Source organism: Aplysia californica, unplaced genomic scaffold (assembly GCF_000002075.1).
Source record: "Aplysia californica isolate F4 #8 unplaced genomic scaffold, AplCal3.0 scaffold00041, whole genome shotgun sequence".
Taxonomy (NCBI): Eukaryota; Metazoa; Mollusca; class Gastropoda; order Aplysiida; family Aplysiidae; genus Aplysia; species Aplysia californica.
Window position 1 is genome coordinate 15,296 of NW_004797311.1, and position 20,220 is coordinate 35,515.

Genomic DNA, 20,220 nt, shown 5'->3' on the forward strand with positions numbered 1-20,220 from the left:
TCTCTCTGGAAAAGAGAAAAAACACAAACCAAAATGGAAGGAAACGTAGAAAGTTCCGTAAAAGCAATCTTCTAACAACCTGAAAGCACTTTATTCATTATTATGATTTTTTTTTTTTAAATCATCAATTCATCACAGAGAAGAGACTGACAATTATCCAAAAAATATTTTTTCAGCATTCAGCATACATGGATCATGTACAGCAGCAAGCAGTTATCAGTGCACTGACATTCAAATAAGTACACATGATACGATATAACAAAAAAACGTTATTTCGCATCCTTTAGGTTTTGTAAGTCAATAATTCGTAAGTACGGTACAGGTACAAGGAAACACTTTGAGACAGACAGAAACAAAAGAGGGATAATATAATTCTAGTTCTAGGAAGAGTTTTACGGCACTTGCAACACAATAATAAGGTGGTACAAGTGCCAAAGATTAGAGGTGTTGCAAGAGAGAAATTAACACAAAAAAAGAAGGAGGAAAGAGGAATGATAGATGTTTGATAAGAAAGAGGGAGCAAACCACACCAGAGCACCCACCAACCACCTGTAAAGAGAGTTGTAAAGAAGTAGGAACTAACAGCCCCCCCCCCCAACCCCCTCTAACCATCCAATTAAACCAATTTTATTAATTAAAAAGAGTCTGCTCCAAGACTAAGATCCTTCATGGCTATTGATATATCAAATGTTGTAGGATCCTAATAACCCATAGCACCAAACTCCAGTTTGAAAGTTTTTGCGATACATGTAGCTGTCTAGGCTGTTTTAGTATGTTTTAATAAAAGTTTTAAGGCACTTGCACCACAAATATGTCGTATAAGTGCCTAAGATTAGAGGAGTTATAAGAAAGAAACATACATAGAAAAGGAGAGATAAGAAAGACAGATGTTCGGTACGAAAGGAGAAGCAAACCACACCAGGGGGCTCTCGTGGCCTAGAGGTTAAGGTGTTGGCCTCTCATTCAAAGGTCCCGTGTTCGAATCCGGGTACCGACCGGAAATTCGGACAAGGGCGAAAATCTCGGAGGGCCCGTGTGCAAGTTGGTTCGTATTATTTAGGAGGCCGGCTACTTTTTTTTTTTAAATTGAAGAGGGTTTTACGGCGCTCGCAACTGCATACGGTCATATGAGCACCAAGGGGTGGGTGTCAACAGAGAAGTCTTTACAGGGAATCAGACTTAGACTGCTCACCTCTTTAGCTTCAACAGCACAAGGTCTGCTTCGACTATCAAGGCACCCCGGAAATAGCAGGTCACAAGAGTGTGACAAACATACAAAAGAAGTAGAGGAAGATCGCAATAGTAAGGATCAGGAAAGAAAAAGCAGCAGTTCCCTGTTGTAGATCAGGCACAGTTATGAGCGTGACATGAGTCTGCCCATTTACAATTCTACTATGCTTGAACGAGAAATGTCCCCCTTTGGGAATGGCCAAAGACACTACAGTCACCCTGGGGGTGCCGGCTACTTCGACCCTGCCTTTCTGAGTCAATTCAGGCTGAATGGCATACAGCAAACATTCATGCATAGAGACAAACATGGATCTATTTAATAAACATTTCCTCACACAGAAACCGAACTCACATCTTCTGCACAAAAAAGAACCTGACTACATTCCATACACTGATAAAAAATGTACTAAATAATATCTTTCTTTATATTAAGTAAGGTTTTAAGGTGCTTGCAACTGGATAAGGTCATGTGAGCGCAAAGGGGCGGATGTCAACAGAGAAGTCCAAATGGGGAATCAGGCTTACTCTGCGCACCTCTCTAGCCTCAACAGTACAAAGTCTGCTTCAACTATCAAGGCACCCTGGAAATAGCAGTTCACAAGAGAGTAACAAATACAAAAAGAAGAAGAGGAAAAATGACGATGGTAAGGATGAGGAAAGAAAAAGCAGCAGTTCCCCTTATGCTGTTCCAGCACAGTATGAGCATGACATTGATAAATCAGCCCATTTATAATTCTACTGTGCATAAGAACATGTTAATATTCATTCCCCCTTTGGGAATGGCCTAAAGACACTTCAGTCAGTAGCACAGCCCTGGTGGGGGGCGTAAATAATATCAACAAATAAACATAATACAAAATAGTATGAACTTACGACTAGTCTTACTACAAGTCTGAAATCTTTAAAGCCAATAAATGGAAGACAGGGTAAACAAGAGAAATAAACTAAACTGTTTGTTCCTTTGTTAGAGTAAAGAGAAGCACACCCACACAAAAATAAGACATACAGGTATATAATAACATAGTGCCAGGAAACAAAACAAGAGAGACAGACAATGATAACAGAGAGAAAGAAAAGAAGGACCTCTGCCAGGAGCAACCTCCATCCATCTGCTTCGTTTAATGCCTTGCCTGACACAAACTTATATATCATAAAAAATTGGATGTTGAATACTTGAAATTAAGGAAAAGTATGGAAGATGGCAGGAAGGAAGGAAGGAAGGAAGGAAAGAAGGATGGAAGGAAGAAAGGAAAGAAGGATGGAAGGAAGAAAGGAAAGAAACAAACAAACAAACAAAAAGGCAGAAAGAAACAGCACAAAAAGGAACCATCATAGACATGTCTGTGAGTTATTTTACCATAGAAAGGAATGCACCTCTTGCTCTGCTGGTGCCCAGTGGTCCTTTTTCATAAAATAAAAACCAATAGGGAGGTGGGAGTGTGGAATGTGCAGTCCGAATCACCAGAGAGTAGTTTCAATATATATAAAAAATAAATAACATCTTAAATATACATTGTAGTTTACTTTAGTGAGAGTTTTACTATGCTCGCAACTACATAAGGTCATATAGTAAGCTAGCAAAACATGTGTAGGTTCTATTCATGACAGTTCACAGCATGGTTTGGTTTTATCTGATGGTAAGGCTAAACATTTTATGATAAAAATTTTGTTTTAAAAGCAGCAATTTACATTGTAAACTAACAATTTTCTACATTTTATAGTAAAGGTCAATGCCCTTTATAAAATTAAAATTCAGTTGGGATCAGCAAAGGGGAACAAATTTTTTAAAATTCATACATTAAAAATATTTCCTTCCAGTCTCTCCAAAGTCCAGGCATTCCATCAGTATTTGCCTGATGGTAAAATCTGTATTGCATCCAAAACCTGTCCCCATGGTTTTACGCAAAAAAAGTCTGAAATTATGCAAACTGAGCCAAAAAACGTGAAATTATGCAATTCTGTTAATTTTTTAAAAAGAATAATAAAGGGAAATAATCCGAAATTATGCACAAAAAAATCAAATTTTGCTAAATTATGCGGTGTGCATAAAACCATGGGGACAGCAAAACAAAAGAACATCTCATTTCCCCTGCATGAGGCATTTATGAGTTGGGAGGTATGTCCAATTGGCTAAAACAGCACCTGGACATGGATGGCTGGTGCCTCTATAAATAAATCATTGATGGTCCGGTATGTCCAATGCATAATCTTGTAAAAACAACTGTATCTCTTCTGGAGAGGCCTGAAGATGTTCAGGCCCAGTTTGGGAATAATAATATCGTGGAGCTTGCCGTTCAATTGTTCACTCCAGTGTTCCTCCCACAGACTGGAAGCGTAGCTTCTAAATGTATTTTTTAAGTCTGTCTTTTTTAGTTTTTAGTAGAGGTTTTACGGCGCTCGCAACTGCATAAGGTCATATGAGCGCCAGAAGATTAGAGGTGTTACAAGAGAGTAACAAACATAAAAAAGAAGAAGGGGAGATAAGGCAAGGACAATAGATGTTTCATAGGAAAGAAGAAGCAAACCACACCAGAGCACCCGCCAACCACCCACAAAGTCTGTCTGTGGGAGGGTGTTGTCCATTGATTCCAAGAGAAGGGACAAGGATTCCTTTGATACAAGATTGACTTGCTCGTTTCCCTGGATTCCCACACAGCTAGGTAGTCATGCAAACACAATATTTTGTTCAAAAACATCCCATAATTTAAAAAATCAACAGTTACACCCAAACAATGCTGTCTTCCAATAAAGGACAACTGAACAGCACAAAAGAATTCATCTTATCGAACTACGTAATGGAAAGAACACATTTTTTTAAAAATCAAAGTAAAATATGCACACACAAAAAAATAATAATATCTATTTATTGCAACAAATGTAGTGGAATATGTGCCACAACACTGTGGAATCAGGCACTTGTCACTACTCATACATATGGACATATTGATATCATCTGTTAAAGCTTATCAATATATCTTGCTTTAGATGAAAAAAACACCATCTGTCTCGAATTAAGAGTAAGAGTCGACATATATTTGCTACTCAATGAAGTGGGGTCACCTGGTGTCAGAGGTAAAATTAGCAAGAAAATGGCCACCAAAGTTAAGAGATTTTCAGCCCTTGAGTGTCCTCGGAAACGGTACATTTTTTTTTTTTTTTGATGCCTTTGATGAACATTTTTCAGTAAAATCCACACAGAAATGTATAATTATTAAATAGACCAAATAGGCGTTGAGCAAAAAATACCAAAATCTGTACAAATTGCGCAACAGGTGGGAAAAATTATGTTTCTTGAATATCTTTACTTTGACCAGAGCCTGATTTCATAATGGACACACATAATACATGTATAATGATTGGGAAGCTTAATGAAGACTACAGGGGAAATAATGCCATTGTCATGTACACGCATTTCATTAATTTGAGTTATACCCCATGGGGGATTCATGCCACTACATTTAAAAAATAACACAACAATAATATTATTATAAAAACATTTTATAACAGAGACAAGTGGGACTGAGCAAGTAAAAATGAACAGAGAAAATTTCATATCCTTCTCTTTTAAAATATGAAATTTTCAAAATCTCTCTATATAAAATTGGACTTAAGAGGCTTTGTGCACAAACTCCTCCCTTATTACCTAACCCACGCCTTTGAAACTTCGCAGGCGTCCATGCAGCTTGGACCTAACTTTTAAAAATCCACGCAATCTGCTTTCCCCGATTTTTCCAAAATGCTTTGTTTCGTCCACACAGAGTTCTAGCATTTCAGTGCAGTGTTCAAGACATATTTCAAGACTTCCGTTCACATGCTGTGCGCACTTAACCCACCATGACTTGATGATTAAGTTCATTCATCGAACGAGGTACCCAGCTAGTTTGAAATTTAAAGCTTTCTCAAATTTACCAAAGAGAAACTCTTGTCATTATTCCTACTGTAGTCTTCAATATAATATACAGTCTTGTCTAGCATTCACATGAAAAACGCACCGTGAAAAATGCACACATAATGTACAAACAGATTTTCTGGTCCCAAATTTTTTCTTACATATTCTTCGCTTTCAAAACATGCACATAGAGCAAACCATTTGTACAAATAGCACCAAAAGAAAAATGGGCAAAATGGGCACCAGTGAGGGCGTCTAACTTAAAGATAGCTGCAAATTCAGTTCACCATTGTACCCATAACATGAGGAGAGAGAGAGAGAGAGAGAGAGAGAGAGAGAGAGAGAGAGAGAGAGAGAGACAGCACAGAGTAAGGCAAGGTGTGGGCCGATGATTCAATTATAATTATTAGGAAAGAAGTTCAATTCAACCCTGACTGTCAGCTCCAGCCTAGGCTGAGAAGGGTACAAAATCCCAGCAGGCAGAGGGAGATACAATTTGATTTTAAAAATTTCTCCATCAGGGAATTGAACTCACATATTCTGCAAACAATAGGTAAAAGCTTTTTAACTAATAAACCACAGACACTGGTATAAACACTCTATTATCAGAGTTACGCAAGCTTGAAAGCTTTGTTGAAAGGTATGTTGCCATGGTGATATATGTAATTGAAATGAAATTTGAGAGAGGGTCAAAGAGGCAGGTGAAAGTTGTGTATGAAGAGCATTGTTGATTCATGACCACACCGCTATCACCACGGAGCTGTATTTGAATTATTCACTATATCAGTGCGGGTGTATATATAATGTCTGTATATATGAGTATCTTCCTCAGGTGATATATGAAGGACCATTGTGCATGCCTTAGACTTCTGACTTTCGCTAAAACAAAAGAATGACAGATAGACTGACCATATTAGACTCCTCTCCTTGTTTAAGTAATCAATAGTCTAAAACAGTGCAGTGCAGTGGCATTGGAAAATGTGTTTGTTTATGTAACAAGGAAGGGGAGGGGAGGCAAATCAACACAGTCATGGTCATAGAAGGCAACCAAAAAGAAAATTGGACATAAACAAAAGAGATGTAGTAAAAAAAAATAGAACATATAATTGGCATCCCTAATCACCCATTTAAAATTTAAATTAAATGGAACACATGTATCCAGATATAAAGAAATTTTATATGCAGGTGATTTCCCCTATTTGATTTTCTTTTGCTGCGACTGCTTCCCCTGCTGTTGAAATGCTGAACTAAACAACGCGTCCAACATTATCCATAGAGGCAAAAGGAGGTGAGGGCTGAACATACCAATAAGAACGAGACGCTCATGCATATTTCTTGGTCCTGGGAATTTTCCTTTAGAGAAATCGTGTGTCAACGTGTGTCCAAAGACAGGAATGAGCATGGTGGCGACGTGGCAGCCGTATAGAATGCTTGGAATCCTCAACCAGGGGCACTGCCTGGCACCTGTGGACGTATACGTAAGATTTCAAATACAGCAATTCACATAATTTATTTGAATTGACAACCCTTTCCTATTTACCCCAGACAAAAATCGAGCAGTTAAAAAGAATGTAGTACTAGCTTTTGACCCAGCCAAAACCGACCTGTGAAAAAAGGCTTTGATACTGTTTAACCACGATGAAATTAGCCAAGACATGCATCTCGTTTTTCCCACTTGATTCCCTTTATAATAATGGTGAGCTTGGTTATGAGAACAACAGATCATCATCATCATCATCATCATCATCATCGTCATCATCATCAAGAGCAAGATCTGTGGCAGACATCAGCAATCATGGTTCTCCATTCATTCCGTTGCTTGGATGATCTCAACAAAAAGCTATGTTATCCTCTTCTTGGATTCATTTGTCCAGTGTCTTTTCAAAAAGCAAGGAGAAGACAATTACCATTATGATAGAAAGAAGATCATTTTCAACAAAACCATAAGCACTTCAAGGTGCAGCATTATGACATTTTTGTCTGATCCCTAGGGTTGAGTTGACAACAAGACAAATCGGCTAACTTGCTCATCATCCCATTATGCTGACATTAATATTGTTTCAAACCCAAAACAAGACAATCATAATGTGTACATACAAGAAGGTCTCTCTCTCTCTCCCTCCCTCCCTCCCTCCCTCCCTCCCTCCCTCCCTCCCTCTCTCTCTCTCTCTTTTTCTCTCTCTCTCTCATGCACGCACGCACACACACACTTCTTTGGTCTGATGTGTCCTTGAGAATAAATTTTCTTTACTTCATCCTGGTAGGAATGGCTACCCGGCCATAGACAAGGAAAGATCTTGTCAGTATGTTAGTGTTTTAGAGCTTACAAAATGGCAGCATGTACAGCAGTTGAGATTATTTCAGAATGCTATCAGGTCTGCTGGGGTAATAATATATATTGTAAAGCGTATAGAGCTTGCTGTGGAGAGGGAACTTTCATGATACAAATGATGTCTAATATCATTATTAAACAATATTTGACAGAATTATGTTTAAAGGAGACTCAGAGATCTAACTCCAACCCTCCTTCTCAGTGTTTGCAACTGAAGCTGTCATGCTGTCTCCTGATTGACTTGATTAATTTTAAAAGTACATATTATAACTCCTGTGTTGTTCAGCAAAGCTCTCTTGGTCAAGTCAAGGGGTTACAGTGTTCACCTCTCATTCAATAGGTCCCAGGTTCAAAACATGACAGCGATGGAAAATTTTCTATTCTAAAATGTTCTCTTTACAGCTCCTATCCTGCTCTCTAACCATGTTCTGTCGTCTGTTTCCATCGCCACTTTCGGCCCCAACCCCCCAAACCTTTACCCCCTCCTCTAGGATCTTGACTCTTTCTGTAGCCTGGCTACTGCTACTCCTTGGTTCCTTTTTACTGCTGTCTTTCAGCCACACCTTTGATCTGAGGGTAGGTAAGATCTAATACCCAGCCTTCTCAGACAGGCGAAAAATCTCGGAGGTCCTGTGTGCAAATTGCGCATCTTAAAGATTCCTCGGTGATCCAAAATCAAAAAGAGTAAGCGAAAAGAGTAGGCTTCAGCTGCCGCCCCGGCAAAATTTACAATTAATTTCTACCAAACTAAAAACGTTTAATGTGTCCCCACACACTTATATTTTTTATTATCTTATGCAGTTGCAAGCGCAGTAAAACACTTACCAAAATTTTTTGTTTAAGTCAAAACATATTAACAGGCTAGATGCTGAAACAGTGCAAAAGAATTTCTTTAACCCAATTATTTATTTTTCAGGGCTGCATATCAACTTACTCAATTTCAGCAGTTTCCTTATGCTCAACTTATGAGCTGTTGCTAAAATCTGTCCATGAAAATTGAAAGCAATGCCAGTTTCTCTCTAGTTATGGAAAAACGTTTTTGACGATCACTCATAATACAAACTCTGCAAGTGACAAACACAAATGAGTTTCCCAATACTTCAAAATTTAAAAAAAGGGGACTTACTACATATACAGTCTAGCACACACATAGTGAATTCTGCAGGATAGGACATCTTTTTGTTACAAAGTATGAATTTTATTTATGCAAGTTTTAAGCGTAAAGAATTTCTACATGTAACAATAAGAAAAAATTCTGGACATGAAAATCTGTTATAAATTTATCATAAGCAAGCTTCGTTATGTGCATGCTATACTGTATAGAGATAATGTTAAAAGGTTAATATGGATTGCAAGAAGACAGCATCTCACCTTTAAGATATCCATAAAGTGCAAACACAGTAAATGGAAGCTTTATAAATACAGTACATAAAATTAATGACTGATACCATCCGGGAGGATCCATCAACATTGGGTCACGGAACTCACGGCAGTAATCATCCTTCATTGCAACCACCTGTGAATATAATATGTGTCATGACGTGGTGGAATCAGGCGCTCCTCAATTTTTGGGCATTTAGAGTAATTGGTATCTTTCTAAACAGGCGCGGTTCGTTAACTGGGCAAGACCGGCAGAGCTGGTCACTTTTTATCGGCTGAACAGTGGACAAGAGATTTATTGCTGCTAATAATTTTCATTCATTTTCAAGTAAGTCTTAATGAATAATATTTTTCGTCAACATTCAAAAAGCACATTGCTGATTTGAAGGCCCCCCCCCCCCCCCCCAAAAAGAAGATGATAGCGGTTCACAGATAAGTTGATGAACTCCAGATTCTTTTTCCTTCGTCTCCGTTTTATCAACGGTGGCTCACAATTTTGTTGTCACCGCCTCCTGTCGCAACAAACAACTTCGTGCAAACACCGTGTTCCTAGCCGGCGATTTTACAAATTGTCTACCGGGCCCAAAGAGAAAGCCTCTAGCTGCCAATTTGGCTTCTCAGTTGCTTACTTTATTGAAGGATAAGACTATTTAATATGTATTTCATCAGAAACATTATCAGCAAAACTGTCTCTAGTTACTGTTTGTACATTTATTGTCAGCACAGCTCAAATTTGTATTGCCTGTAGGTTTTTGGTCACCCATGGTTCTGTTTGATGTTCTAATCGTCACTTACTTCCTACTGAAACCTTACCTGGCAGACTGGCATATTTAAGAATTTGCTAATCATGTTATAGAAGAAATGTTACCAAGGATGAGAGTCCACGAGAGGCACTTGGCTGACAGAGTATGGGCCGCTTAAACAGCATCCTACCCTGCCCTCCCCTTTTCCCTCACCCCGGCAAGCACTAAGTCCTATATTGACACAGTTCCCCACTTACCCATATGCAGTCTTCTGAGAAGTGCGACTAGAAGGTTTGAATATGACCAGGAATTGTGTGCTATGACTATGTTCAGTGCGTGTACATTTTTAGTACACCGTTGTAAATGATTCTACTTCAAGATTTGATCTGCACAGGACAGCGTCATGTCATTGGTACAGTATCAATTATCAAAGATTCTTCAGACTATCTTAACAGTATTTACTTTATAACATTATGTAAACACGTAAGTATTTCATGGCTCAGTCTGTAATTGGTTTGTGCGTGCGTGCATGTATGTGTGGGTGTGTGTGTGTGGGTGGGTTTGTAGTGAGGGACAGCGAAGGTGTAGATATACAACGGAGAGTGTGTGCATGTTGTTGTTTTTTGTTGGGGGGGGGAGGAGGGGGGGGGGAGGGGGGGAGGGAAGGTGTTGGGGATAAGAGGGAGGAGGAGGGAAAAGGGAATTGATGTGCAGGGCCAGTCGGTCAGTTCTACAAACCACGAGCAACCCCAGTTTTTAAATATTTATGCATGTTCATTTATCTTGCTTTTAATGAAAAAATAGCTATCTACCTTAATTAGAAGTTGAGATATTTGCAACACAAGGAGGTAGGGGTTGCCTGGTTTCAGAGGTAAAATTAGCAAGAAAACGGTGACCAAAGTTTGGAAAATTGAATTTCAAAGCTCGAGAGTCCTGAAAAACTGTAAATTTAAATATTTTGTGCCTTTAATCAACATTTAACAGTAAAATCCACACAGTAATGGGCTTTTTTTTTAATGGACATATAAAAAGCTGAGCCATAAAACTAAAATTCGATCAAAATTGCCAACGGGTGGTTGGAGGGTGCTCTAGTATGGTTTGCTCCTTCTTTCCTATCAAACATCTATCGTCCTGATCTCTCCTCTTTCTTTTTTGTGTTTGTTACTCTTGTAACACACTTCTAATCTTCAGCCCTTATAACCTTATTGTGTTGCAAGTGCCGTAAGACTCTTACTTAAACTTTTTTTAATTGCGAAACCGGCAGAAAAATGCTGGTTTCTTCGATTTCAGAATTTTGACGAGCGTTTGATTTCACCATGATGCCTCACATATATATATATATATGTTTAAAGTTTACATTGGATTCCGTCTCAGTCCTCTACAATTTTAGTTGACTTAATAAATCCCAATGCATGTCCATTGACATTGTTACAGTAACTAGCCATAAAGGTATGCCAATCGCCTCTGGAATAAATTTGATGGCACCTCTCAAAAAGTTTTTCTCTATCAGTCTGTGTGTCATTTTTCACATAGATCTATGTCCAAAATAGGCTAAAGGTCTAGTTTCCCTTTCATAGAGAACACCTTTATTTTTTAAACTAAAAAGAATGAGAATTGGGGGGAGGGGGGGGGGGTAAATTTAGCAGGCAAGCAGAGTGAGGAGCCACCTATGAGCAGGTGTAACATTATGGATAAATGATGATAAAGCTGTTTATAAAGCATGAGTTCTTATGTCTTCTTTGTTTCAAGCTGTTGATGCATGAATCACTTTGCATTTTCTTTACATTTCGGGTTTGTTGACAGGTTAGTTCTGATTAAAGCAGCCTAAGTAGTAAAATATATAGTATAGCCTATGTACTGTACAGTCAAAATAGTCTATAATAATGGACACCCATTGTCGAGGAGAAAAGTGGGTTGTTTAAACAGGCGGACGTCTTACACAGTGTCATTAGGTCTATAATGTAAAAAAAAAAAAAGCAAGAGGAGAAATGGGAAGTGGCTGTTTGTACAGTTGATTGTCTTATATAGGGGGCTATTAGATTAAGTTCAATTGTAATTTAATTTCTGCAAGCATCTAGCAGGAATAGAATACATAACAAACAAACAAATGAAACAATATTCAGGAATAGATTATGATATGCCTTAAATAGCTTGATCACTTTCATCTGATCACATTTAAAACAAGTTAAAATTAAAATCGCTATGTTTAATCTTCCCAGATCTTTGGGTCTACAAGTTGTATGAACAACAGAATGTAGAAGCCCATTATGAAGGTCTATGCAAGCTAAGATCCTGAGATGATTTTTTTTAGTTGGCCTAAAGTAAAGCGAGTCACAAAAATAATAGCGGATTTAAAACATGCAGTCAAACACTGGTAACTTGAATTCGTAGGGGATTGTAAATACAGTTTGAGATTTCCGTAATTCGTCAGGTCCATGAAAGCTCCAAATACAAAAAAAAAAAATAAAGAGGAAATCAAGGGAGGTAAAAAAAAACAAAATAAAAACTATTCACGAGGTTAGCTCCCTTGATGAACTTGTTGATGGTGTGAAAGCAGGATCAAGATAAAAGAAAGTGAAAAGCAGAAAATCTCTCGTGTGCACAGCCGACTCCTACATCATTCCTTCCCACTCATTTCATTTCAACTTACAGAAAGTTACGCCTCTTGTAATCCGCATCCCGTGCGTCCCACAGCATGATTGCACACGTGGTGAGCCAGTCATGCAGTGCGGTCAGCAGCACTCCCTAACCCCCCTTCCCCACCTCCTCTTCCTCCAGCCTCTCGTGGTAAGACAAGGATCACGTTTTGGCAGTAACAATATTAACAATAACAAAGAAACACCTACCCGCGGCCAGAAAGGCTGCAAAGCCGAGTCTTTAGTTGAGAATGTGAAGTGGATTAGTTCGAGATTCTAGTGTTGTCACGTTGTGTGTTCGGAGTGATCGGGAACTCCGTGAAAGATATTGTAGAGACTGAGTACTGAAACAGGATCGAGCATTATGTTCGAGACACCTGAGAATTTGTGATTTTTGTGTTCGAAATTCTTGAACTCTACTGAACATCTAAAACATTAAAAAGTTGACATATTTTCCGAAACACATCACTTATTCGCACACCTAAGACCTAAGAAACATGGCATGGTCCAACAGACGGGTGAGTACTTTTCAAGAATCTCAAGGAGACTTCTAGCCTTGACTGTGGGGGGATGAAAACTACAGGCTTCCACTGAAATATATGGAGGCCAGGTATTATCACGGTCTCAATATGAGTAATTTGTAAGCTAGGTTGTTGTAATTTGTAAAAAATTTAGTAATTATGTGTATGCACCGAAATAGCTGTATTCGAAATAGGGTCTAAATAGAAAAACTTTTAAATTAAATTATTACCGTACTGATACTGGATCAACATTTTACAAAAAAATATTTTTGTTTCGTCACTGGCATATAGGTAAATTAACAAATGGGTGAACTCTTTATCTTCGGCAAGCCGCTCCTAGCAGCTCGCTGTAGGATCTGCTGTGCCAGTGAGCTGAGCCGCTGACAGCGGCTCGCACACATTCCTTTACGACGACTTCCACATCAAATTACTTTTCCCGGAAGTTCATTCGTAAGATGAATACTATCACAATAGGTTTGCTAGTTTCGACTTTATGACCCATTTAGTGATGTTTTTGTCAGTTTTAGATTTAGTACCAAAAATGTGGGCCCCGGCGTAGTAGGTTTATCCCCCCCCCCCCCCCCCCTGGAGATAAAGAGGTTAACATGGACAGATGAAAGTGAACAAGCTACTATTATATAATATAATAATGATCTATACGCCCCGACTTGGAATGATAAATGATGACTATTTAAACTTAACTATAGTGTGGTAAAAAATTAGTGGCGCAACTTATAAATCCTGAAATATCTCTTTAACGGGTGAATCAGTGTTATCCATACTTTGCATGCAGTTCGTATCCAATTTGTCTTAAAACTAAATCATATTTTTTCTAGAACAATTGGGGTTAGATTTAAAAAACTTTTCTTCATAAATTTATATGTGTATAATACTTGAAATCTCTGTAACATATCAAATGGTATTGTTCACAGCACTTCCCGCTTCTCACACACATTTTGATTACACATGGCCTACGTCACAGCTCATCAATGACAATTTTTACTTGCAAAACTTGTTACAAGAAATTATTGATAGTGAACACATTTTTGCACTACTAATGGCTCTCAAAAAATGCGTTCAATAAGCATATAATGTCCCCATTAAAAAAACCTGACGGACTTGCTATTAAAAGCAATATTGCCCAAACTGTAAACATTAAGAAATCTGTAGAAACCACCCACTTGAATTAGGAATTTTCTAGAATACAGCTTGCAGGTATTTACAAAAATGTTGATCTGTTTAAGTCAAATTGATACAAGTCACTGTGCAAATATTGCAGAACCTATGTTCGATAGCTGTAAGTTGAGGAGATATTTGAAAATAAGTCGCACCTGTCATGATATTTTAATGTTTACCGTACTACGACCTCATTGTTGTACAACCTGTGTTCCAGTGACCTACTAACCCTCTCACTTTTAGTTTCGACTTAGTCTTTGTTCTGTTCGCACTTCGAGTCTGTGTCCCGGCCGCAGCATGAGCCATTAAACCTCTGTGCCTTATCTGCTGTATTCTGTAGTCGATCATTCCTTGTACTTGTGTGTGTATACAAACACGACAGCACCACGAATTTTTGACCATATATACTTTAATAATGGCCTCGACCCACTTGAGGTAGAATCTAGGGTGATCTTATACTTTAGCACGTTAAATTCCCAAAGTCTACTAATCCCCGACTCAGACCACCTTCAAAACTTTGAACTGGGCCTAAAAATGTGCAAACTACCGTAATTTTGTCATGGACAGATCATATAACAGTGGTTTTCAGTCTTCCATGATGATTTTGGAAGCCATAGAGTACAATCTTGATGACATAGAATTTTGATCCAGATCTGATAGTGGTCGTTCGGAAGTCCTCAATTGAAGAATTTATTTAACGTGCTAGATCTAGCTAACTATAGACTATAGGCTAAAATATAATAAGATCACCGATCTAAATTAGATCTAGATTTTAATTGTTGTTATAACCTAATGCCATTTTCACTCACTGATTTAGGGAAATACTCCTCGGGCAGCAATGCCTGCAGATCCACGAGCAAAACGATGGGAATATGTGAGACAAAATAAAAACAGAAGACAGCATCAGCAAATCTGAGCATTTTCAAGTCTCTTGTGTCTTGTTGACACAGGCTTTTTTCTCAAACTTTCAGGTTCAATTAAGTTACTGCGCTTTTTCTAGATCTAGTATTCACGTTAACAGCAAACTGGAAGTCAGAAATCCAAAGCTGAAATCAAAAGATACATCAATATTAACTTGTGTCAATAATAATCGACACACTGCAAATTTGTTGTTTCGCGGAGCTCTAAACTCGTCGTCAAAACTTCCTCATTCATAAAGTTTGGATTGCGAATAATCTACTCTCGGGGGATTCTTGTATTGCAGTATGCAGCAGTACGCATTTTTTTGTAAGTGCTCCAGTACTTCCATTCGTTGAATTATGCTGTGGGCTTTTTTGTTTGTTTTTGGGGGTTTTTTGGGGTTTTTTGTTTGTTTGTTTTTTTGGTTGTGTGGGTTTTTTTGGGGGGTTGTTATTGTTTTGGGGGGGTTTTTTGTTTGTTTTTTGTTGTTTGTTTTTCGTTTTCTTTGAGGAGGTACTTATTACAATGTATTATAATTTTTATGTTTCGGTGCAGAGCTGTTTTATAGTTGGCATTTGGTTAACATTTCATTATTCACATGTCACTCAACGAGCAGGGTTTTTGCTATGACTTTTTTTCTCTCTTTGTTTCACTTTCACTTGCAAGCAGGAAAATTTTATAAACCCAATGACTTTCAGCTGCGAACAAATATTTTTCTATTGTCTGGTGAAGAGCGGTTGATGAGAGAGGGGGACAAGTGGGCTACGACTACGTCAGAACCGCTGCCCAAGAGCAAGCAGTGGCCGCAAGTAAGGGAATGCAGTGTGGAATCTTGTCCTGAGATCTAGTCAGTTAGTTAACGTTACACTTAACTTAAAACACATGTTAATTACTTTTCTTTTAACAAGCGACGCCTGTTGCTGTTGTTGTTGTTGTTTTTATATTCGTCTCTTTTGTGTTTGTTTTGTTCGTTTTGCTTGGTTGCTTCATACAGCCGTTTCATAAGTTTCGTTAACCCTATCCGTACGTCGTGTTTTGTTATCGTATCTTTTGAAACGGCTGCATAGAGAAGAAAAAGAAAAAGAAAAAGAGAAGTAAACCGACAAAATAACGGAATGACTGCCACCTGTGAAAGGAGGTTGGGGGAGCGTGTGGGTAGATGACTGTTTTTAATTTTATATCCAGAAACATTTACTGACGTGGAAAAAAAAGTGGAAACTATTTGTCGGTTTCAAAGTTCGTTTGTTTTGTTGGGGTTTTTTGGGGTTTTTTGTTTGGGGTTTTTTGGGTGGGTGGTTGCGGGGTTGTTGTTGTTGTTGTTATTTTATTGTTTTTTGTGGGGGGGGGGTTGTGTTTTTTTTTTGTTGTTTTTTAAGATACCATGCGAATCCTGGGAAGGCTAGTCTACATTACGCAGGGAATGTTCATACGAAGCAAGAGATGAAGAGTGAGACCAGGAATAAGGACTTACAATGAAGAGACTGCGGTATCTGAGAGAACTATCGTGAAAGTGTCAAAACGCAGAAGGATAACTGATGACATGGTCAATCTCACGTAAATTGACAACTTGGCATATAATAAAAATATTACGAACAGTAGGCCTAGATCACAGAATTCTACACTAAGTGTAGAATTCTGTGGCCTAGATCTACATCAACAGGGTGTCCTTAAAATCTGGAAACAATGACTGAAAGTGAGAGATACATCTAAATTTACCTTGAATAGGCCATGAGCCATGATAACATTACCAACACTGTTTTATTCAGTTGGATACTGCTTACACTTACTGGTTGTTGCTTATTTGTTATTTTGGGGAAGGGGTGTTGTTGGAATTTGTTGTTGTTGTTGTTGTTGTTGTTGTTTTGGGTTCTTTATTTGTTTGTTTGTTTGTTTTCTTTTGTTTGATTGTTTGTTTATTGTCGTCGGGGTTGGTTTTTTTTGTTTTGGGTGTTGATGTTTGTTTGTTTTTTCTCCAGTTTTACAATGTGAGATTTAAAAAACCAATCCGTGGTAGTGTCCATACTTGCTCATTCATTCCTCACTTTTCACACTCATCTTTGTGCGCTGGAAAAAACGGTCACAGCACGAACCACACATGTAGAAACACCGTGGTGTACTCTTTGACTTGAACGTATTTACTGCACAGCATGACAATGGGGTTCAACTGCACCTAAAAAGTGAGATGGTTGACAGCTGTCCTAGATTAGTGGTTATAAGATAATAAGGCTCTCGAATGCGCAACAACCGTAGGAATTGTGTGGGTTCAAATCCCATAGGGGCTCGTTGTGTCCTTGGGAAAGGCACTTCTTATTTATATACGAATTTTCCTCACGTCACCCATAAGTGGGATTGTGTAGGCCTACTAATAGACAGCAAAAGATCTTGTTAGGTTGCAGTGTTTAGCGTCTGTAATCCGTAGCTTGCACTCTGAGAAGCCGAGAATGTTCCTGAGTGTCCTAGGGTCTGCTGAGGAGATAACAGTAGTAAAAGGTGCGGTAGAGCAGATATGTTCATTATCATTTTGACGGCTTCATACTATGATGTACGAATAGGAGTCAAAAAGTAATTCAAGTGATTGTTTTTCACTTAAAGAAAAAAGAAAGAAAACAAAACCAAGACAATCAGTGTGTCACAATTTTTTTTTAAGTAACAGCATATTATTGTTAAATGAATCATTCTTTCATAATGACCTTATGCAGTTGCAAGCGCCGTAAAACCTCTACTAAAGTTACTAAAACAAAGATCACAAGGACAACAAAAGTTACGCAAATCAAAAACTGAAGTGTAACATTTCACATCTACACAATCGAAAAACTTCAAATATTTTTGTTTGGTTATTCGTATTTATTTCCAATGTCAATTTGGGCCTAGGCGACAACAGGGGCGCAGGTGGACCAAAAATATCTTGCTCCTCAAAGTCAAAGGACTTGAACAGATGTTTTGAGTTTGTTATTATATGGGAGGGGGGGGGCAGACCAGGGGGGTCATTTGGAGATTTGAAGGGGGGTGCAGCGATCAGATCCACACTGCAGCAACAATCTGATAATCAAGACGACTGAGAAAACACTGTACACTGACTTTGACAGAGTTTGCAGTAAAGTAAAGCTGAGACCCTTAGTTCGAACCCCTTGATCAACGTGACATCGGTAGGCAACGATCTCGAGTTGCGGTCATGGTCACAGTCCGGTTGCAGGCATGTCTTTCATAAAGGGAATAGCTCACGGTGGCCGTGCGATGACGTAGAGACTTTACTTTAATAATAATGATAGGGTAATAATAATAATGCAAAATATTAATTTACTGGTCGAGTTAACGGGTATTTTGTTTTCCAGCTGCCTATTGACCTAAACAGAAAAACAAAAACGAACACAAAACGAACGAACAAAAAAAAGAAGATCTACTCAAGCAATCAAACATCAAGACAATTTTCAGTTTCGAAAGTGAATCAAATTTATATTGACCAGATTCTAATGTTTTGACTGCTCTTCTTGAACTTTTAGTTCCCTAGTGCGAAACTATAACCATTGTAGTTAATATTAGTTTTTGAGAAAACTACAAGAAACTATGAGCACGAGAATTCGAAGAGTCGGTAATAATGTATCTTCTAAGTTTAGATGCTGTTAATTCAACCCCATTAAAAAGGGGGTGGGGTCGGGGCGTGAAAGTGTGCGAGAGGGAGACTTTCTTTTAGCAGTAGCCTACTTTCTTATATTCTTAAAAGTACGAATGTATGTATTTAGTACCGATATCGGTACATAACAACCCCCGACGGAGAAGTAGCGTATGTGCATATTTCGGTGTGATCACAAAATAAGTTTTTTTTGTCGAGGAGATTCTGCTAAGATTTTCTGTCCTCATCACTCTGCTGTTCTGATGGTCGAGTCCAGAAGTGTGTTCGCCAGGCCGTCTAGGGGTACAGACATGAACGCCAACAGGCCGAAGCTAACCGCCACTGCCCCCCAGTCTTTGGCCACCCCAGGCATTCCGTCAATGTCGCCGAAAATGCCCTTCATTAACCTAGTGGAGAGATACAAGTGGTATGCTGTGGTAAATTGTAGTGTGGTGTAGTGTAGGTGGTGTCGTATACTGTGGTGTGGTGTGGTGTTGTATGGTGTGATGTGGTGTGATGTGGTGTGGCGTGGTATGGCGTGGGGTGGGCTGGGCGGGTGTGGTGTGGTGTGGTGTGGTATGGCGTGGTATGGCGTGGTATGGCGTGGGGTGGGCTGTGTGGGTGTGGTGTAGTGTGATGTGGTGTGGTGTGGTGAGGTGTGGTGTGGTGTGGTGTTGTGTGGTGTGGCGTTGTTTGATGTGGTGTGGTGTGGTGTGGTGTGATGTGATTTGGTATACTATGGCATGGCATCGCAAGGAATGGCATGGCATGGCATGGCATGGCATGGCATGGCATGGCATGGCATGGTATGGTATGGTATGGTATGGTATGGTATGGTATGGTATGATATGGTATGATATGGTATGATATGGTATGGTATGATATGGTATGGCATGGTATGGTATTGTATGGCATCTGCTCTGTGGGATTGTTTTCGTTGTGCTATGTATTCAAGCATTTATAAGTACAAATATGTATGTAAGTATGCTATAGTAACGCAAATTTTCTTATAAATGTCAAGCAAAGTAGGCCTAGAATGTAATTACAACCTGGTTTGTTTGTTTTTAATTATCTCGAAAACATCCTTGTTTTCGTTTAGTTTTAATAAGAGTTTTATGGCACTTGCAACACAATAAGGTCATATAGGTGCCGAAGATCAGAAGTGTTACAAGAGAGTAACAAACGAGAGATAAGGACGATAGAAGTTTGATAGGAAAGAAGGAGCAAACCACACCAGAGCACCCTTGGTTTACACAAACACCCCTTACTTTGTGAAGTGGAACAGGACAAAGCCTGGAACAAGCACGGAAGCCACGCCGTGCCAGATGATGACATCCAGTGCCGAGATTAACATGGCCGATGCGTCCTGGCGGTCAGATGTATGACAAATAAGCAAAACAAAATAAAACAAAACAAAACGCATGTTTTACTACTTTTGTCAATTGTAAATGTCAGTGCCCTCCCCCCTCCCCCCTCCCTTCCGTCTTCATCATCACTTTCGTCATGGTCATCATCGTCATCGTTGTCGCTGTTGTTATCATCATCACCACCTTCATCATCATCATCATCATCGCCATCGTCGTCGTTGACGTCGTCGTTGCAAGTACAATAAGAAAAAAAAAGTTGGAGGAGACTTGATCGTTTGAAGTTTTATAACATTATAGAAAATGTTCAACGTTTCGCACTTATGCAATCATCATCATCATCATCATCATCATCAATCATCATCATCATCATCATCATCATCATCATCATCATCATCATCATCATCATCATCATCATCATCATCATCATCATCATCAA

General features: G+C 38.8%; 3 protein-coding genes across 3 annotated transcripts in view; all 3 read right to left on the reverse strand.

The window, feature by feature from the left end:
* Window positions 1-4,074: 4,074 nt before the first annotated feature.
* Window positions 4,075-15,062, reverse strand: LOC101852986 (sigma intracellular receptor 2). The gene is made up of 3 exons (XM_005092107.3): window positions 14,717-15,062; window positions 8,823-8,967; window positions 4,075-6,583 (listed from the first exon to the last, which is right to left on the reverse strand). Exons 1-3 carry the CDS (start codon window positions 14,825-14,827, stop codon window positions 6,315-6,317), a joined length of 525 nt encoding a protein of 174 aa, XP_005092164.1. The 5' UTR covers window positions 14,828-15,062; the 3' UTR covers window positions 4,075-6,314.
* A 3,170-nt stretch (window positions 15,063-18,232) lies between these two features.
* On the reverse strand, window positions 18,233-19,809 carry LOC101853223 (mitochondrial fission process protein 1-like). Its single transcript, XM_005092108.3, has 2 exons — window positions 19,686-19,809; window positions 18,233-18,824 (listed from the first exon to the last, which is right to left on the reverse strand). Exons 1-2 carry the CDS (start codon window positions 19,769-19,771, stop codon window positions 18,665-18,667), a joined length of 246 nt encoding a protein of 81 aa, XP_005092165.1. The 5' UTR covers window positions 19,772-19,809; the 3' UTR covers window positions 18,233-18,664.
* LOC101847314 overlaps window positions 18,233-20,220 on the reverse strand; it is a gene marked incomplete at its 5' end in the record, with an annotated part of 9,336 nt that continues 7,348 nt past the window's right edge. Inside the window, 1 exon segment of the mRNA XM_005092174.3 lies at window positions 18,233-18,618.

Bases quoted from the DNA above. Each gene is read 5' to 3' on its own strand.
- LOC101852986 (XM_005092107.3), bottom strand. From the start codon at position 14,827: ATGCTCAGATTTGCTGATGCTGTCTTCTGTTTTTATTTTGTCTCACAT. The intron at 8,968-14,716 runs GTGAGTGAAAAT...TTATATTCACAG, and splicing joins AGGAGTATTTCCCTAAATCA to GTGGTTGCAATGAAGGATGA. The intron at 6,584-8,822 runs GTGAGATGCTGT...ATACGTCCACAG, and splicing joins ACTTTATGGATATCTTAAAG to GTGCCAGGCAGTGCCCCTGG.
- LOC101853223 (XM_005092108.3), bottom strand. From the start codon at position 19,771: ATGTTAATCTCGGCACTGGATGTCATCATCTGGCACGGCGTGGCTTCC. The intron at 18,825-19,685 runs GTAAGGGGTGTT...TCTCTCCACTAG, and splicing joins GTCCTGTTCCACTTCACAAA to GTTAATGAAGGGCATTTTCG.